General features: G+C 54.2%; 1 protein-coding gene across 6 annotated transcripts in view; it reads right to left on the bottom strand.

The window, feature by feature from the left end:
- NRG2 (neuregulin 2) overlaps window positions 1–16,014 on the bottom strand; it is a 171,815-nt gene that overhangs the window by 45,511 nt on the left and 110,290 nt on the right. Inside the window, exon 1 of one of the 6 annotated variants that reach the window (XM_054568351.1) lies at window positions 7,589–7,699. The exons of the other annotated variants lie outside the window; for them this stretch is intronic. Coding sequence (XP_054424326.1) covers window positions 7,589–7,685 — 97 coding nt within the window. The 5' untranslated portion in view covers window positions 7,686–7,699. Of the gene's footprint in view, window positions 1–7,588; window positions 7,700–16,014 lie in introns of those variants that run through there. 6 annotated transcript variants of the gene reach the window in all.

Genomic DNA, 16,014 nt, shown 5'->3' with positions numbered 1-16,014 from the left:
AGCATGCCTCTGCTATTTTCTGCCTCATGCCCTCTCGCCCACGCCACTCCCCACACAGAAGCACAGTCAGGAGGGTCAGACATGAAGTCTGGGGCTCAGACTGGTCTCGGTCTGCACTTGGCTCTGCCTGGTGTCCTATATAACTAGACAAGTTCCTTAACCTCTCTGAGCCTTTATATCCTTGTCTGTAAAATTAGGACAATCTCACCTGCCTCTTCAGATTGTGGTGAGAATTAAATAGAGGTACTGTATGTCCAATTTGGCATAGTACCTGGAACAGAGAGAGCTCAATAGCTGGCAGCTCTGATTAATCTAAATCTCTTCAGATGCTACACCTCCTCTGATCCACCCAGCCAGAAGCAATCTCTGCCTCACACAGACTTCCTGAGCATTCCTCCTGCCCTATTTGGGGCTTCCTACTTAGGAGCAAACTGATCTCTTAACTTTTGCGACTGTGCGGACCTTGAGGGATATGCTGGAGCATTGCTATATGTTCCTCGTGTCTGGCACTGAGCAGGTGCTCGCTGATCACTGGCTGATGAATGGTGTAAGGCTGGACTGTGACGCATGGGTGCCTCAGAGTGGCCCACATCAAGACTGCTGGAAGTACTGGGGGAGGGCGGGGCCCCTTGACAGCTAATCCCAGAGCCCTTTCCCATCCAATACTCCTCCCGGCTCAGCCCCTTTCTGCCCCCTCCACCCGAGCAGGCATCTGCCAGGATAGCAGAGCAGATGATGAAGTTGGGGGCCTCGCTGAAGAACTGTACTTGCTTGGCCCGCCCATCTGCCTAACCACCGACGGGCCCGTGGCCACAGGCAGGGAAGTTCGATCAGGACAGCCTCTGCCCACAGGAGTGCTCGTTCCCCTTCAAACAGAGAGAGGCCAGCGAGGTCTCTGTGTACAGGGGTGAAGGAGCCCGAGAGTGTCCTCCCTCATGTGTACGCTCAAGTATGCACTGGGCACTTGGTACATGCCAGGTAAAGTCAAGTGGACACAGTCTCGGCCCTGGTGGAGGTGCTTGCTGAGTGGGGTAATGCCCATGCAGTAGGATGGGAGGTGCTGGGGGGAGCATAGAGGACATACCTTGCCCTCCCTCCTTACCTCGGGGGCCAGGAGAGCTCTATGGGGGCAGCAAAGACTAAATTGAGCCTGAAGGATAACAGGGGCTGGCGAAAAGAAAGACAATGCTGCAGGTTCAGAGGACCATGGCAGGAGACCACAGCACACTCAGGAAACTGAGAGAAATCCTCTCTGCCTGGGGTGATGCGTGGGAGGTGGGGGACATGAGGCTGCAGGGGTCGGGTGCGGCAGCAGTGCCCTTGGAAGCTGTTGCTCTCATTCTTGCCCAGTGGCTGCCAAACTCTTGGCCTTGTTGCTGTGTGGACTTCTCCCTCCTTGGGCCTTAGTTTCCCCATCTATATAGTGAAGGAATTGGTCCAGGAGCTCGGATCCAGCCACGCTTGACTGTACCAAAGTCACAGATAAGTCTGTTTCAGATTAAGTCAAACCTCACTGTTCTGACATTCAGAAAACTCACTGTTTGGCCCTGCTGGCCTCTCCCTCCTACACATGGTGGACAGTGTATCTTTATTTCCCAAATGCCCTGTTTTCCACTTCTGTGCAAGTGCTTTCCTCTGCTGGAATGCCCAGCCCCTTTGGATCTCCATCCATTCCCCAGGTCCACCTCTACCCATCTCCTTCAGAAAGCCTCCCAGACTCCACACACGGGAATGGGCCCTTCTATCCGCCCTGGGTCAGCTCTTGCCAGGGTCAGCCTGGAAACTGCAGTTAGGTCCATCTGCATCTCTGTTGTCCCACAGGGTGGTGAATCCATTCCCCAGTGATGGCCTGCAGCCCCCGAGCATTGTCCCTAGCACCAAGGCACCAGGGAAACGCCTGTGGGACTGACAGGCCCCGCTGTGGGGCTTTGTTCAGGGAGGCTGGGCCACCCAGCTCAATCAGTGCTTCTCACACTTCAGCACATATCACAGTCAAGCAGGCGGCTTTCTAAAACATACATATTGGCCCCATCCCCACAGTTTCTCATTCAATAGGTCTGGGGTAAGGCCGAAGAATTTGCATTTCTGGCAAGTTCCCAGTTTATGCTTTAAATCAGGTTCTCACTGATTTAAGCATTCATCTTTTATACCGGGGGCTCCATAGGACCAGAAAAACTACCCAGACTGGTGCTTGATCTAGCTGGACTCTCTGGACCCCCAGCTTGCTCCTAGCTAGGCCACCTGACCACAAAAACCTCTTCCCCTGCACTCCTGCTTGTTGGTGCAGCCTCGGGGTCTTAAGGCTGCCCTCCTGTGTTACTGCACCATGGTTCCTGTTTGCCACAGTCACAGTGCAAGCTCCTTGTGAGGGCAGGGACTCAACACTCATCTTTGTAACCCCTGAACCCATTCAAGAGCCCAGAAAGGAAACACACATTAATTGATGTGATGGGAGGACCTGCTCCAACAAAACAACAGGGCGTCCTGTGCCTCTGGCTAGTTTTTCCTTGAGGGGCACGGGCCGTGGAAGAACCCAGAGCAGGTGAGCTGTGCCTGTGAGCCAGGGCAGGGGCCAGACCTGAGCCTAAGATCCCACCCTGCCGCTGATTCAAGGCTGGATCACAGGCAAGTCATAGACTCTCCCTGCCTCAGTTTTCTTATCTGTAAAGTGGAGATGATAAAATAATACCCATACTTCATAAAATCAGTACGGATGTGTAATAAGAGCTCAGGAAATGATAACTGCCTCCATCCCTGTCCCCCCTGACCATACAAGTAAGCATGGTCATGTTTCGTCTCCTGGAAGGCCCTTTCTATTCCCGGGTGAATTCCTACTCACCATCAAGGCTCAGCTCAAATGTCGCCTCCTCTGTGAAACCCTCCCCACACATTCCCAGAAGAAATCACCCCTCTCCTTACCACACATTGCACATATCTCTGGCCTTACACTTGGTTCCAGTCATAGGTGCTTGTGTGAGGACCTGTCTTCTATCCTGAGGGCAGCAGCTACAATCTTTTCACATAGTAGGAGCTCAATGAACGCTTGCAGAACTGAGTACACAAAAGTAAGCAAAAGCATGTGCAGTCTGTGTAGTTACCATGTGGCCAGGACCTGAAAGTCTTGCTAAATTGATGGCAAGACCAGCGCTGGGCTAGAGAATGATAAGGAGGATTTGCTGCCACTCGCCTCTGCTAAGTTACATATGGTGGCTACAGGTTCAGAAATGGTGCAAAAACACAATGGGATCATGATTCTGATGGGCCCCAAGCTTCAAATTTTGGCAATACTTTGCTAGTGTTTTAAAAAAACCCAACTCCTTTCTCCTGTATGCCAACTGTCCCGCAGGCCAGCTTTGTGTGCCAGAGAGCAGAGGAGGCCTAGCAGGGTGAGTTGGGGTAACCAGGCATTGGCAACCACCCTAGAAAGCCACTGCAGCCAGGACTAGGGCCTGCCCGTGCTGGGCTACCACCTTTTCCTCCATATACTCCTCACTCTGGCACTGTCCTAAGGTCAGGCTTATCCTGACTTGGCCCTGAACCTTCTGGCACGGAGGGCCCAGGACAGTAACAGGGATCACTTGGGGATTCCTGACAATATCTGAATTAAAGGGCCTCTGTTTCCCATGAAGCTGCTTCTTCTTCCTCTAGTAACTCACAGAGCTCACGCAGGCCACAGGGCCTGGTGGGAGGAAGGGCCCAGCTTATATGCTTTTAAGGGAGAATATTCCCTCTGTTTGCAGCCTGAAGCCCTCAGTCCACTTTTACTTCTATCCCAGACCTACTGGCCACTCGATTCCCCCACCCCAGGTGACTGACTGCTCTACCCCAGTCCCACTGCTGTGCCATTCTGGAAAACTAGAGCTCTCTGTCCCCTTGTTCCACACCCTCCCCTCCCCACCCACTGAGTGCCTGGAACCTGGGCTGAGGACTGATGAGTCCTGGTCTGTAAAGTGCTTTGAGCTCTCAGGATGAAAGACTGCTGGGAAGTACAAAGTCACTCTCTGCTTCTTGTTATTGTTCCTAATGAACCCGGAGGTGCCAGGGAGCCGGAGCAGAGTGTGAGGCACAGGCTGAACCCCAGAGTGGCAGGAGGATTGTTCCAGGTGCCTGGTTCGGCAGGGTCAGCCAGGGGCCAAAGCCAGAGGTGGAGGCTGCCAAAGCAGCTGCCAGATGTGGCTAAGCCACATTCAAATGGGCATTTATGGGAGTATGCCCTAGAATTATGGGCACAGTTTTTACTGGAGGCAGGAGGTGGGAAAGATGGGAGAGAAAAACCTTGCAAAGATTCTTTGTGCCCATTCAAATGATGTGTATCCAGAGTTCTCGGCTAGTGATAGTAATCTACCTTCATACTCCAGGACACCCCAGTGAAGACCAAAGCTGGCCCCCTGTCTTCCCGTGGCAGATTCATATTCCCAACCCACAGGGGAGCTCCAGCAGAGGGGACCTTCCCATCAAACCCTGACTGGTTTTTCAGGGGGCATACTGAAAAGGCCAGTAACTTAGAATCCAATTCTCAAGTTAGTCTTCAAAACAACATGGCACCTTCAGTGGTCATCACTTTCTTTGGGGCCAGCCCTCTGCCCAGCCCTGCTCCCCAGTCTCACAGCTCTCCTCCTCTCGGAATTCTCAGACACTGGGCCTGAGGGCTGTGCCCTTTGCAGAGAGAAGGTGAGAGCTGAGAGAAGAGAGCATTTCCAGAGGCCCAAAGAGGGAGAGGGGTGCCAAGTTCACACAGAGGCAAAAAAGGATGGACCCCAGACACCTTCCCCAAATTCCCTGGGCTAAAGGGAAGTAGCAGATGGGGGAAACCTAGCCTCAGGTAGGGATACCAGGCCCCGCGAACTCTGAGTCACGGAGCAGAGCTCACGCCTGCAGTTCAGCCCCACCCAACACTCCTGTGCTGAGGCCAATGGGGAAGCCAGTTCACTAATATCCCCTTCTCTCTCTTCCCTTTCTGCCTACCAGTTTCCACATTCCTTTCCCCATCTAAGCTGAAGATTTTAATGGATAATTTGTTTATACCCTCCATGCCTGCACCTCCCAATCTTTCTACAAAATGTGACCCTGCTTGGGCTAAGACGGCTCTCCAATTGCCCAGTGCCCATGTTCTCCTTGGCTGGGGTACTCTGAGCATGCAATAAGAGGACTGTGCCCTGGCTGGTGTGGTTCAGTGGACTGAGTGCCAGCCTGAGAACCAAAGGGTTGCTGGTTCAATTCCCAGTCAGGGCACATGCCTGGATTACAGGCCAAGTCCCCAGTGGGGGGCGTGCGAGAGGCAACCACACATTGAATATTTCTCTCCCTCTCTCTAAAAATAAATAAATAAAATATTTTAAAATGTTTTAAAGAAAAAGGACTTTGCATCTTCAGGTGGGCTAAATAAAGGGGAGTTACAAGGGAGGCCTCCAGCTCTGTAGATCAGTGTTGGCTTACATACCTACCCTACCCTCTAGTCACACATGAGGGGTTTAAGATTGTTGCTCCTCATTGACATGGTACGCATGACCCTTCCCTATGCCCTCCCTATTCCAGAGTGTCCTAGATCTCCCCAATCCCTCCAGCCCAAGGCTTGGGTTTGTTTGGCATCTGCTCATCAGCCAATGCCTTGAAAGAAGGCATTCTGAAGAGTTGGCTGTCCACTTGGAAGCAGGGAAGAAGAGGAAGCAGAGAAGAAAAGACAGCAAGAAAGATTATAATTAGACGTGAAGAAGGACTTTCTCACCTGGGTAGAAGATGCTGGAAGAGATCATGGATAGGCTTGTGCAATCTCCTACCTGTAGCCCTCTCCCTCCTTTGCCCCAGTGCGTACTCTATCCTTAGCAGCAGGCTGCTCATTTCCTTGGCATTATTACTCCCATCAGATGAAGCTCACCATGTGGCTTGCTTCCAGCTCAGCTCTTGCAACCTTGACATTGGGAGGGTGCACTTACCTAGCCAGCCCTCCAAGGGGCCCGCAGTAGAATGTGTATGTTGCAGGGTGGTGGGGTGGTGGAGGTGGGGGTTGGTCGGAAAGAGCGGTGGCTCACTGGGCCAAACCCATGAATTTTGATCCTGAAAAGAGGCATTCCGAATCCCTTCAGGTCTCAGTTTGGGAGCTCATCCCATACTACAGCAGCCCAGGGCAAGCTGACCCACATGCTACTCGGTGTCCCTTTCCTTAGGGAGGTCTCCTAGACACACTCACCCAGCAGAAATGGGCAAAGAGTCCTTCTTTACAAGAAAGAGAACACAGCACTGGCCTTTAAATTCCCTCAGCTCCTTTTCTCTATGGGGTGAAGGTATTGTTGCCTCCTAGGCTCTTCCCAGTCAAGAGACCTTAGATGTTACCTTGCTACCCACCCCCTGTTACACAGAAATTCAGAAAAGGAAAGACATTTGGCCAAATTCTCAACCACAACTAAAGCCTCCCATCTCCCAGTCCAGTGTTCTTTCGAAGACATTTCTACACCGCAGTTCCAGCAGGAACTCTGGTTGGGGGATAGCGATCCAGCAAAATGGGAGTCATTGTCTAGGGAATGCGGATTTGAAGCCCCCAGGACCTAACTCTGGAACTAACTTTGTGACTTTAACCTCAGCCAGCCTCAGTTGCTCTCTCTGTAAAATGGGGCTAGGATTACCTGCCTCCAGGGTTGTTGTGAGAATTAAATGGAGATGAAGTATTTGAACATGCTTAGCCTGCTGACTAGTACAAAATAGGCATTAACAAAATACCAAAGAAAAAAGAAGTGAGAACCCAATGCGACCCCAACAATACAAGCCTGTTTTTGCAGGGGCGGGCCTTAGGCCCATCCTTGACAAGCTGGAGACCAGTGTACTGGGTGGGGGCCCATCCTCCACCCTACAGCTGCCCACAGAGGGCACCAAAGTAGGTCTCAGCATGATCACCCAGAGCACCTTCTCACCTCCCTCCTTGGGGACAGAATCCAAAGGCCCAAGGGAGTCACTCCTGAAGACTAAAGGGCTATAACTGCCTGACGGAGATATTCCGAGGGAAATTATCTGTCACAGAAGCAGCGGCTCCCTACTCCCTGGGACTTGCCTGCTGGACTGGGCATCCCCTCCGGGTCTAGGGAGGTGGTAGACGCTGCTGCCCCTGCTCCAATGGCTGAGCAGAACTCACGGAGGTGTGGCACATGGGTGGGAGTGAGCCCAGAGCACACTCCAGGAAGGGAAGGCAATGACAGCTCACCGAGCTCTCCGCTGCCAGGCCAGGCCCCGCGTCTGCTTGCCCGCTGTCTTTCCCTGTGCCCTGACTCCATTCTGCTGCTCGCGCCGCTCGCTCCAGGCTCCTCACCTGCAGGCCGGTACCGCGGGCAGCGCCTCTTTCCCTTCCCTACGCTGGGACGCATTGGCCCCTGAAAAGGCGCGCACAGCCACTGACGGCTCCCGTGCACAGACCCTTGCTCACCGGGCCACAGCGACTAGCTTGCGCGCAGGCACGCACGCCCCTCGGTGCCTGTCACCTCTGCCTCCGCGGTGGCTCGCGCAGCCCTAGACTCACCCTGCGTAGCGCTGTGGGCAGGTGAGCGGGGCGGCAGGTTTCTCCTAGCAAAACGGGGTTTCTGGGTGAGCCGAGATGTCCTACCTTTCTCCCCGGGGTCAGGCTCCGGCTCCCGCTCTCGCTTCCTCCCCTCTCGGTGTTTCTTGCCGCGGCCTTGGCCCCTCTTCTTGGGCTCGGACATTCTGCCTGGGGTCCGGTGGTGGGACAGACCAGATGCGAGGTGCGGGAAGGCAGGAACGGCCTTTGCTCGCTGCCGCCACGCTGCGCCCCCCGCCGCCTGCAGCCCCAGTGCCCGGCGCGCCTGTCTTATAGGCGGTCACACCCTCCGGGGGAGGGGAGCCGCGAGCCTTAACTCTTCCCCTCCCACCGGGCGCCCGCTGCCCTCGCCCCCCCCCCCCCCCCGTTGGAGCTGCGCTGCGGGAAGGGGGCGGGGCGGGGGGGGGGTTGCTGCAGGCGCCCTCTCTGAGCCCTGGGCTCCCTCCCCGGGCCCACCGATTGAGGGAGCCAGCGAGACAGGACTGGCGCCGCCACAGCAGAGTGCCACAGACCTCCTCGCCGGAGAGGGGGCTCGAGCCGGGCTGGGGGCCTGAGCCACGATGGGGGTGGGGGGAGTAGAGATCCCGCAGCGAGGGCCAGGCTAAGGACAGCATGGGGGTGGGGAGACAGCGAGAGGAGGACCCAAAAAGGGACCAAAATGAAGCCCACTGGACAGCCCAGCGGGGTAGGAAGCTGTCTCCACCGCCTGGTGCCATCCCCCTACCTCCAACTTTACAAGCAGTTTGCTTGTGCCTTCTCCACCTTGACAGTCTGACCCCGACCCTATGGGCAGCCACCATCTGGGTGAATATCTTTTATGCAGCCACCATTTGTGCTTGGTTGCAGGGGTCTGTGGCCCTGGAGCCTGCCCCAGCCAGGGGCGCTGCAGCCTGAGGGAATTCTGGGTGCCCCAGGTGGCTTGTAGTCCCCCTCCCACACACCCTGACCTCCTAGGCTGCCAACACCAGCTGGCTTCTCTCTGCAAGGCCTGTGGAGGTGAATTCAGACACTGACACCCCGCCCCCTAAACAATACTTCCCACAAGCCACTGGACAAGGGCTGCCAAAAAGGACAGTGTCCTGCCTCCTGCTAGGGCGTGGCGCTGAAAGGGTTACACAGCAAATGCTCTCCCTCTTCTGGCTCCCAGAAAGCCTGAGCCTGCGGTTTGCCTGCCTCTCTCTGCCTGAGGTGTCCCCTTACAGCCATCCCAACTGGAATCCCAGTCAAAGATCATCTCAGCCAGTCCTCTGCCTCCTCAAGAGAGGGTCCCAAGGCCTCTCTGGACAGTGTCCTCCTTAGGAGAGCCTGAAGCAGGCTAGGACTCTGGGTCAAGGCCAGGGACTCCAGGGCTCTGGGGCTACCTGGGGGCCTGACCAGACCTTAAGGCCAAACTTGGAGGTGGACACAGAAAGAGAGAAGATGGAGGCGATGTCCATGCAGAGGATTGATTTCTGGTTCTCTTGGGGCCCTGAGCCTGTCCCATCAGGGGCCAGCTCTGGGGCGACCAAGTGTAAGAGATAGGCCTCCTCTCCCATATCCCAACTGAGGTGTCGGGAACACTCACCTCCATTCATGTGGTATCACTCTCTGTGAGGTAGGCAGCGAGGAGTCCTGGGCAGGGCAGAGCCCGAGCCCAGGTCTTACTCCTGCTCCAACCCCCTGCTCATTCAGCTTCCAAAATGGCACTCACATCCGCCCCTCCCCGGCCACCCCAACCCTGGCTCAGTTCACTTCCTCCTCCTGTCCCCCAGACCCTGAGTTCCTCAAGGTCACCAGAATGAGCTTTCTAAAATTCAAACGAGATCACTTACCATTCCTCCTGGGTTAAACTTGAGCTCCTTATTGGAGTCCAAAGCCCTCTTCCACTGGGCTCCATAGCCTCCTAGCCCCCAAGCCTATGCCTCAGCGACATTTACCTACAAGGCACACACATTATATACTGTTTCCTCTCCACATCTATGTACATACTCTCTCTGCTTAGAATGGTCTTCCCCCCTTCTTGGCCTGGCCAACCTCCCTGTTCATTCATTTACCAAATGTGTACTACAGTAAGGCTTACTGTGTTTCAGGCACAGTGCTACGTGCTGGGGATTGGCTGTGAGCAGCACGGACATGGGCCTGCCTACATGAAGGTTACAGTCTCAGTGGGGATGGACAAACAACCATTTACACAAAGGAGGAATTCATTAAAATTTGTGTTCAATATTAAAGAGACATATTCATTCAATAAATATTTCTATATGTTGACACATAGGTTGCTAGAATAAACAAACTGTAGTGAGGGAAGATTTTCCCTAGAAAACACTTAAACTGGGGTTCAAGAAATGAGTAGGAGTTGGCTGGACCAGGGGAGCTAGGGGAGAGCATTCCTGGCAGAAGCAACAGCACATCCGAGCACTATGGGGCAGGAAAGAGCTTTTGTGGCTTTGCAAAACCAAAAAACAGTCAGTGTGCTGAGGGGTGTGCTTGTGAATGGTGTGTATATGTGTGAGAGAAAGAGTATGTGTGTCTGTGTGTAAGGTATATGTGTATGTACATGGGGTGTGGGGGGGTGGGGCACACATGTGCAAGGAGTGTAGAGAGGGGGCGAGGAGCGGTCAGGTCAAACAGAACATTGTAGGCCTAGCATAGACACTGGGGTTTGTCCTAAGAGCAATGTTCTGCTACTGAAAGCTTTTAAGTGGTGTCTGTGAGGTGTAGGAGAGGGCAACAATTATATCTTCTGCTTCCTTAGTGCTTTTTATGTATCTCTATAAGAACACTCTACTTTGTATTGTTTTTAGTTTTAAGTCAAGCGCCTCTAGGGCCGGGAGCCCAGCATCTGGCATGTGCTAGGTGGTCAGGACCTCCCTGTGGGGCAGATGAGTGAGAGACCCCTCCTGCTCGTGAAGAATGGCCCAGGGTGGCAGCAAGACAAAATGGCTCCAAGTGGAAGCCCGCAGCCCCCTGAATATAATGTCTCCTGGTAGAGCTCCCCTGGAGTCTGAGCCTGCTCAGGGCTTATCTCGATGCACGCTACGAGTCAGACTGCTCACATGGGGCACGGGCTGGGGTGCACCGCAGTGCTGAGCGCGGCGGGGCTTGAAGAAGGTCTGTAAGGGTGAGGAGGATCTTAGAGGGGGTGGGGAGGGGCTCTGAGGGGGAGATGTGGCAAAGACCTAGGCGGAGAGTTGCCTGGGTGCTCGCTCAGGAGGCAATGAACACACCAGGTTCATGTTAGGAAACTCGGGGAGCTACTAGTAATTAATATAGCAAATGCCTACTGGGCACTTAGTAGAGCTAACAGTGCTAAGATCCTTGTATGTGTCATCTTTTGTTATCCCATCAACACCCCTATAGGTGGGTTCCATCATTATCTCGGTGTTAGAGAAGAGGGAACAAAACCAGGAATGAAGGGAGAACTCGTTCAAAGTCACGTAGCTGGGAAGCGACAAAAGCGAGGACTCACAGGGAAGCCCCCTTTTACCAGTGCCCTGCTCCTCGCCATCACACTACACTGCTCGGGCGCAGGCCAGACGTACACCCAAACGGCCGGCCTGAGGCTTTGGGACTTTATTTAGCAAATAAGGGGAATTCACTGATGATTTTTTTGAGGAAGGAAGTGACACATACATTAGAAAAATTAACCTGACTGGCGTGTGTAGGATGGATGAAAAGGGGAAGAGAGTGGAGGCTAGTGAACCATTTAAACAGGTCAACCCTTAACTATTTCTCTAGAGTCTCCAATGTGCCAGGACCTGAACGTTGTGAGGGTCGGGTAAGGATGTCCTGAGCCAGAGAGCAAAGGCAGTGAAAATAGCAGTAAGAGTAGCTAATTTTATATTCTTAATATAAAATTCTCCACAACAACATTATAAAGTAAGTCTACTATCATCTTCATTTTGAGGGAACTGAGACACAGAGAGGTGAAGTTATTTTTATTAGTCCAAGTCAAACAACTAGGAAGTGGCAGAACAGGGTTAGGAACCAATGCAGTTGGGGACCCAGAGCCAGACTCTTAAGCAAGGTTCCATGATGTTGCCCACCAAGATGTGGAAAAGGGATAGAGAGCAGAGAAAGGGCCTCTTCAAGGCCAATCACTGGCCTCGGGACCTGCACGGCCCCTGCAGCTCTGTGGCGATCCTCAGTGCCTAGGTCACAGGCAGAGAGAGCCACAGGGCATCACGAGGCATCCCGGCAGGGTTCCCACTGCCCTGATCTCTCAGCTCCTGCAGCAAAGGCTTCTGGGGGGGAAAGACAGCAGGCACTCGGAGCGCCCCCAGCCCAGACCAGGCCCCTGCCAGGAGCCTGAAAATGACCCTGGGAGCCAGGCCTATTGCCACGGGACTCCTTCCTCTTACCACGGGTTGCGTAATGCCCCATGTGATCTCATGTGGGTGAAGAGCCGAACCTGGGGATGCGCCCAGAGACCACATCACCCGGAGGAGAAGCCTCTCCTCAACCCTGGCTTCACAATGGGACATTAATAGTAACGTAACAAGTTAATTCAATTCCTTTACGGAATGAAAACACAATGTTTAACTGGCTAACACACTTCTCTTTTCCTTTTTAACATTTCCCCCTCCACTTTGAGGTTGTGCCATGGGCAAACTTTGAAGTTTAGGAAAGTTTAGACTTGTTTGAGTCATGTGCAAAAATGCCTTTGAGTGAAAAGGGGGGGAATAAACCATCACATACTACCTCTTCCCCCACCTGAGGCTTGGGGGCTCCAAGAGGCTTGGCTATAAAATTCTCCTGAGAAGGGGTCTTGGGGACCAAGCCCCTTTCTCTTGGACTCACTCCCTGGCAGTAATCCTCAAGGTGAGTATCAGTGACCTCAGGCTCGAGAGAACCTACAGCAGTTTCTTAGTACCACCTTGGCATCAGAAAAGGGCGCCCTGAACCATCCCTCCTTGGAGACGATGAGGCTACCCTCACCTTCAGCCACCCTAATTTTAGTGCCTCCAAGTCACGAGGCTCCTCTACCTCACTCTCCACCCAGAGAGGCTGCTAGAGGAAGAAATAGATCAAAACGCCACTCCCTGCAGGACCAGAGAAATTCCCCGTCACCCTGGAGGATTAAGCTAGGTCCAGGAAGCCCCATTACCCCGGTGACTCCAGGGTGCAGTGGGATTCTGACTGGAGTCAGGTATGCTCCAGGAGAGGAGGGGGGCCTGTCCCGCTCACCAGGCCCAGAGAGCACCTGTCCCCGAAGCTGAGCCCTGGCTGCAGCTTGAGCATCCCTGTAAACTACTCGGGAGTTCTCTCTCACCCACATTCACTCACACCCCCACCTCCCCCAGACAGCCTGTGGAGGACCGGATGGCCGAAAAGAGGGGGCACATGGTGTGGGCCAGAAGGACTCGGTGAGATGCCACAACGCTGGGGCTTGAGCCCAGTTTTGCCCCACAGATTAGGCTAATCTGAGCAGATCACTTTCCGCACTAGGAACTCAAGCTACAAAATGCGCCCCTGGATTCCTCTGATCACCAGCTCGGGAGGCCACAAGAATCAGGGTGGCTGAAGGAGTAAGGGACTTGAGATCACTGTGGAAAAGCACTGAGCAGCGAGGAGAGAACGCCTCTGGAGCCACACACAGACATGTAAACCCTGGCTGTTCCTTTCAGAATTGTGCCTACCTGCTCAACGCATACACTCAACCTCGGCACGTGAGCTTCCCTGAGCCCTGGCGCTGCAGAGACTGACTGTGGTCCGCCCACCCCAGCTCCAAGTCAGTCATCCATTCCTGTCTGATCTTCCAGAATTGAGGACAGTGCTATGGTTCTGGACCACACCTCCCTGCCATGCCCTTTTGACCCCCAAGCCCTTTCCCTTTGCTCTTGTGGGACACAGGTCGGCTGTCTCAGAGAGGGACCCTGGGTGGGCACCTCTGTCTCCACTCCCACCATTAGAAGGCTTCTCCTGCCTCAGCCCACCCAATCCCAAACCCAGAAGGGAATTCATGCTCCGTGTTCGGGAGTTTAGTCTCTTCCCTCCACTTCAGACCCTTTGGGGAGAAAGAAGACAGTGGAAGGGAAGGGGCGGTCCATCCCAGGAGGAACCCCAAGACAACTGGGAGGGACCAGAAGAGAAAGCATTGGCCAAAGAGAGGGTGGGGAGCCTCCCCTGGCTCCAGGGGCCGGGAGAAGAAAGCAGAGGCAGCAATGGGAGAGCAAATGAGGGGAGAGGTGAGGCGACAGGCAGGCCCGGGCAGAGCTGGAGGCAGGATGGGGAGAGGAAGTGAGAAACTGGAGCAGCCCGGCGAGGAGGGAGGGGCAGCAGGAGTATGAGATGACAAAGGAGGGAAAAAGAACAGAGGGTGAAGGGAGGGAGGCCAGAAGCGGCTTCGGGACCTTGCTGGGTGCCCTGGGGCAAGTTCCTTTCCCTCTCTGGCCTGCCTCCCCATTTGGAAAATGAGAGGCTGAACTAGATGATCCTGATAGGTCTAGCCCTTGGAGGGGTCTCGGCACCCCAGGCTCTCCCGCAAGAGAGGAGAGGGCTGGGAGGAGTGGGTGGCCCCCAGTCCCTCAGGTGGGGACTAATGGAATTGGCCCGCAGGCCTTCCTCCCAGCTCCACGCTCCCCTCAGCCCCTTCCTTCTGTGGCCTCTTGGCCTGGCAGAAGCCCTGAGCTGTTGCCTGTGAGCCCCTCTGTTCGGCTGGGGGGAGGTAATAAGAGGCTGGCAGAGAGCCTGAGGCATGCATGTGTATCAGGTGAGTAAGCCTGGACGCCTGCCGCCAGCCTCTTCAAGGGCCTGGCCCTGGGGTAGATTGCCCCATCTGCACAGAGACACCGAGGAGACTCCAGCACTTTATCAAATGTGACCCAGAGCCACAGTTCTCTCTGGGGTGAGAGGTGGGAGCCTGCCTACCCTTCCTGGGGTTGGGGGTGATTCAGTCCTTCTGCCTGCCTCCCTCTTCAAGCTAACTGTGTAATTACACAGCAATAATGCTAACTGGCACTTATACACCAAGTCCTGTGTAAGTACATAATTTATTTATGTAACAACATAATGACTTCTTTGCTGGCCTGCAGGCTGTGGGGACCACGCACAAGGGCTTAGCTACTGTCTATACCACCCTAGGGACATGGGGATCCATGTCTCCCAAAAGTAGCTGTCCCCTGCCCTGAGGGTCCAGTCCTTGGGTAACAGGCGTACTGAGGGGCTAGCCTACTCCATGGAATTTGTTGATACCTCTCCATCCACTCGAGGAGGCCAGGCTGTAGGGGCTAGGGTCCTCTCCCATCCCCTTGAGGACCGAGGGGGGGCCTCCCAAAGGTTGCAGTCCCTTTCTAGGCAGAAGGAGACAACTCAAGCCAGGCTGGCAAATTTGGAGAGACTTCTGGTCACCACCCAAGGAAACAAGAGGCCTTGCCCAATATAGGCATTTATAAGCCTGGAGGCAAAAAATTCTCTCTTCTCTCTCAGCCCTGCCCAGCCTAGCCCTACCCAGCCCAGCCCTGCCACCCCAGCCTTGGCTGCTCCTGGGGCCACAGCCCAGCTTCCCTGGCCTGGCCTGGGTGCTGGTTTTCCTGCCAGACTTAGGCCTCTTGGGCCCTAATGGACAACCGCGCAGATGCCAGCTTCGCGGTAGCTGTGGCAGGCCTCGTAGACCCTGAAGACCCAGCTCTGGCTCTGTCTTCTTTCTCCTCACTGCCCCAAATCACCCCCTTCCTTCTCCTCAGAACCCCCATTCGCAGATTCTGAAAGTTCCAGCACTAGTTACAAAGCAAGAATCACCAGAATGTTTAGGTCCCTAGATCTTGGAGCGCCCTGGAGCTATGAAAGCCATAATTTACCCCGAAGCAAGATACACAAATTCCACGTAGATAAAATATCGAGATAGGGTTAGGAAACTTTTCTCCTTTCAGCTTGGCCAGGTCCCCCGCCCCCATGGTTTCTGGGGCATATTTTCCCTTTGGGTCTCAATGTCTATTTACCTGTGAACGAAGGGAAACAAAAATGCTCTCCAAGGACCACCCTGGCAAGAAAACTTCAGACAGAAATAAAACTCAGAAGAGCTCTGAGTCTCCAAATATGTTTCCAACTCGAAACTTCATCCCTTACCCTCACCTGCTGCCCCTGAGGCTGACCCTCTAGCAGCCACCCTTCCACCTTTGGAGAGTCCACTATCGGTTCCTGGAATCTCCACCCTTGAAGCCAGCCTGTGGGTGTACACAGAAATGCCCATGGGAACCAGCACGTACATACACAGCCTCAAAAGCTCTGGGCACCCGAACCTGACCCCTTTGCCCCAGAAGTCCTTGCTGTTTTCCTAGGGCCTCAGGCCACAGAATCGAATCAACCCTCCGCTCCCCCATCATGATGATGATGACAATGAGGAGGAGGAGGACAATGATGGTGACCTCAACAGCTGGCCCTCTTGGCCATACTCACTCCTGACTCTGTCTCCTACATCCTGCCCAGTCACACCCAGGCTTCTGGTAAATCTGACTCCTTCTTCCAGCCACTCCGGAGCAGTGGGTTCTGAAAGC

The sequence above is a fragment of the Pteronotus mesoamericanus genome, unplaced genomic scaffold (genome assembly GCF_021234165.1).
Source record: "Pteronotus mesoamericanus isolate MK-2021 breed Mesoamerican mustached bat unplaced genomic scaffold, CSHL_Meso_final contig_2, whole genome shotgun sequence".
Lineage (NCBI taxonomy): Eukaryota > Metazoa > Chordata > Mammalia > Chiroptera > Mormoopidae > Pteronotus > Pteronotus mesoamericanus.
The sequence above is the reverse complement of the archived record's forward strand: the minus strand, read 5'-3'. Positions and strand labels throughout refer to the sequence as shown.